This window comes from Dipodomys ordii, unplaced genomic scaffold (assembly GCF_000151885.1).
Source record: "Dipodomys ordii isolate 6190 unplaced genomic scaffold, Dord_2.0 Scaffold13, whole genome shotgun sequence".
Lineage (NCBI taxonomy): Eukaryota > Metazoa > Chordata > Mammalia > Rodentia > Heteromyidae > Dipodomys > Dipodomys ordii.
Window position 1 is genome coordinate 17,368,395 of NW_012267229.1, and position 3,316 is coordinate 17,371,710.

General features: G+C 45.7%; 1 protein-coding gene across 1 annotated transcript in view; it reads left to right on the top strand.

Annotated features, from left to right (window-relative positions):
• The first annotated feature begins 51 nt into the window (after positions 1-51).
• The window catches only part of Rpn2 (ribophorin II), a 49,150-nt gene continuing 45,885 nt past the window's right edge, over positions 52-3,316 (top strand). Inside the window, exon 1 of the mRNA XM_013010700.1 lies at positions 52-133. Coding sequence (XP_012866154.1) covers positions 52-133 — 82 coding nt within the window. The remainder of the gene's footprint in view (positions 134-3,316) is intronic.

The following is a 3,316-nucleotide window of genomic DNA, read 5'->3' on the forward strand; positions in this document are numbered from 1 at the left end:
TATATTCTGCTTCATAGAGTTAAATTTCCAAGGCTACTTTACAACAGGGCCATGGCACTCTGTAAAATGCACTTCGTCAGTGTTAAAGTTGGCAACTGTGGGATGCGGTGTCACGTCTTTGTATCACTACCTGGTTTGTGTATTATGATTCCCATTGGACACATGAGAAGTTGGAATCGTAGAGCAGGAAAGACTTGCCCAAAAGAAAGAACGGGACTCAACTACTTCGCTTATTTGACAAGTGTGGGCTAGTAAAGTGGTTAGAAGTCAGAGTTTAAGTTCAAACTCTGTGCTGTCTTGAGTCTTGGTCTGTAAAGTGCAGGAAATACCCACCTCACTTGGCTGTTGCTTTAATGACCCAGCTCATGCTAAGTATTTAGTTTTGGCCTACATGATACATGTTGTTGAGTGCTCAAATCTTAGCTAGAAAAGTTACTGCTATCATTAGTTGAGGTGGGAAGATGAGACTCTACACACAGACTGTGGGGTTTGACAAGCTGCAGGGATGTGCTGGTTATTCACTAGCATACATGTGTGTATGCTGGGCACTGAGAATTCAGTATTAACTGCTTTAATTCCTCTTTCTCATGTTCCAAGTCGTTAGCAGTTTGATAGGCATTAACTTAGAATTCTAGCAAGATTATTCTGGCCACTTCATCACACCTCCTTTGCTGTTGTTCTCATTTGGACTATCCTCTTAATATACTCAGATCATGACAGTAGTCTTCTAGTTGGTGTACCTTCTTTCTATCCTTTCTCCTCTATTTTTTTTTTAATGACATTTATTTATTTGGTCAGCCGTGGGGCCTGAACTCTGGGCCTGGGCACTGCCCCTCACCTCTTCAGGTCAAGGCTAGAGCTCTACACTTGAGCCACAGTGCCACTTCTGGCTTTTTCTGTTTATGTGGTGCTGAGGAATCGAACTCAGGGCCTCATGCATGCAAGGCAAGCACTCTACCACTGAGCCACCTTTCTCTCCTCTATTCTTTTTATTTTATTTTTTGGTTGGTCGTGGGGCTTGAACTCTGGGCTTGGGCGCTATCCCTCAGCTCTTCAGCTCAAGACGAGTACTCTACCGCTTGAGCCACAGCGCCACTTCTGGTTTTCGAGTGATTTATTGGAGATAAGAGTCTCACAGAGTTTTCTGCTTGGGCTGGTTTTGAACCGAGATCCTTAGATCTCAGCCTCCTGAGTAGCTAGGATTACAGGCGTGAGCCACTGGCGCCCGGCTCCCTCTCCTTTATTCTTGACACAGTGTTGTCCTCCACACTTAAGCCTGTTAAAATGTAAGATCATTCTGCTCAGAATTTGTCAGTGGCTCTCAACTCTCACAGTAAAAGCCAGAGTTCCTGCAGTGGCAGACAAGCAAGCCCCTCCTGATTTGCCCCTGCTGTGACCTCATCTCTTACCCCTTGCTTATCTTACTCCTCTGATCTCAAAAGACACCACCTGTAAGCCTTATTCAGAAGGCTTTGCACCTGAATTTCTTCTTGTTTTTTTTTTGGTCAGTCGTGGGGCCTGAACTCTGGGCCTGGGCGCTGTCCCTCAGCTCTTCAGCTCAAGGCTAGCGTTCTACCACTGGAGCCACAACGCCACTTCTGGCTTTTTTCTTTTTGCTTATGTGGTGCTGAGGAATCGAACCCAGGGCCTCATGTATGCAAAGCAAGCACTATACCACCAAGCCACCTTCCCAGCCCCCTGATTTTCTTCTTGGGAAGAATTCTTCCCAAATAGTTTCATGAAGAGGTCTTTTTATTTGGGTCTCATAGACAGTATTTCTTTCTTTCTTGGGGCAGCCCTTTTTTGCGGAGGGGGGGTCAGTCCTGGGGCTTGGACTCAGGGCCTAGGCATTGTCCCTGAGCTATTTCTGTTCAAGGCTAGCACTCTACCACTTGAGCCACAGTGCCATTTCTGTTTTTTTCTGTGTATGTGGTACTGAGGAATCAAACTCAGGGCTTAACGCATGCTAGGCAAGCCACATTCCCAGCCCTCTAGATAACTCTTCTATGCCTTGTTTTTCTCCATAGCACTTTTACCTTCTATCTAACATGATAAATCATATTTCTTAATTATTTTGTGTGATGTTTTTCTTTTGTCACAAGAATTCAAGCTTTATGAGAGTGGGGGTGTCTTGCTATATTTTTAACAACTGAAATAGTACTTTGCACACAATAACATTCAAAATAAATTAGGTGATTAGTCACATTATAGAGCTCTGTTTTTGTTTCCCACCTCTCTTCTCACCTGAACTGGGTTTGAATTTGGTCTTAGATTTATTTATTTATTTATCTTTTGGTCGGTTGTGAGGCCTGAACTCTGGGCCTGGACGCTGTCCCTAAGCTCTTCAGCTCAAGGCTAGCCCTCTACCACTTGAGCCACAGTGCCACTTCTGGCTTTTTCTGCTTATGTGGTACTGAGGAATCGAACACACGGCCTCATGCATGCTAGGCAAGCACTCTACCACTGAGCTACCTTTTCAGCCCTTGGTCTTAGACTTCTTAGCGGGAACTCTATCAACTGACCCATGACTCCAGGCCCATTTTGTTTTGGTTATTTTTGAGGTGATTCTCACTCTATGCCTAGGCCTGCCCAGATTGATGACAAGCTCTCACCACCAGACGCAGCACCCCCCCTCCCCCCACCATTGTAGGGCTTTAACTCTGGAATTGGGCAGTGTCCCTGAGCTCTTCAGCTCAAGGCTAGCTGTCTACCACTTGAGCCACAATGCCACTTCTGGTTTTCTGTTTTCTGGTGGTTAGTTGGAGAGAAGAGTCTCATGGATTTTCCTGCCCAGGCTGGCTTTGAACCGTGATCCTCAGATCTCAGTCTCCTTAGTAGCTAGTTGGATTACAGGTGTGAGCCACCGGAGCCCAGCTCGGGCCCAGCTTTTAATCATTGAAGTGGGGGGTCTTGTGAACTTTTTGCAATTTTTGGGGCTGGCCTTTAGCCAGCCATACCTCCTGAATAGCTAGGATTACAGCCATGAGCCATTATACCTAGTAGCTTTTTCCCCAGCTTATCCTTATACTGTGGTCCTCCCAATTTCTCTCAAGAGCTGCGAGAAGTAAAGGTTTTTTTTTTTTTTGGTCCAGTCGTGGGGCCTGAACTCTGGGCCTGGGCACTGTCCCTCAGCTCTTCAGCTCAAGGGTAGCACTCTACCACTTGAGCCACAGCGCCACTTCTGGCTTTTTTTTTTCTGCTTATGTGGTGCTGAGGAATCAAACCCAGGGCCTCATGCATGCAAGGCAAGCGCTCTACCACTGAGCTATCTTCCCAGCTCTTTTTTTTTTTTAAAAAAAAGAACTTTTATACTTAG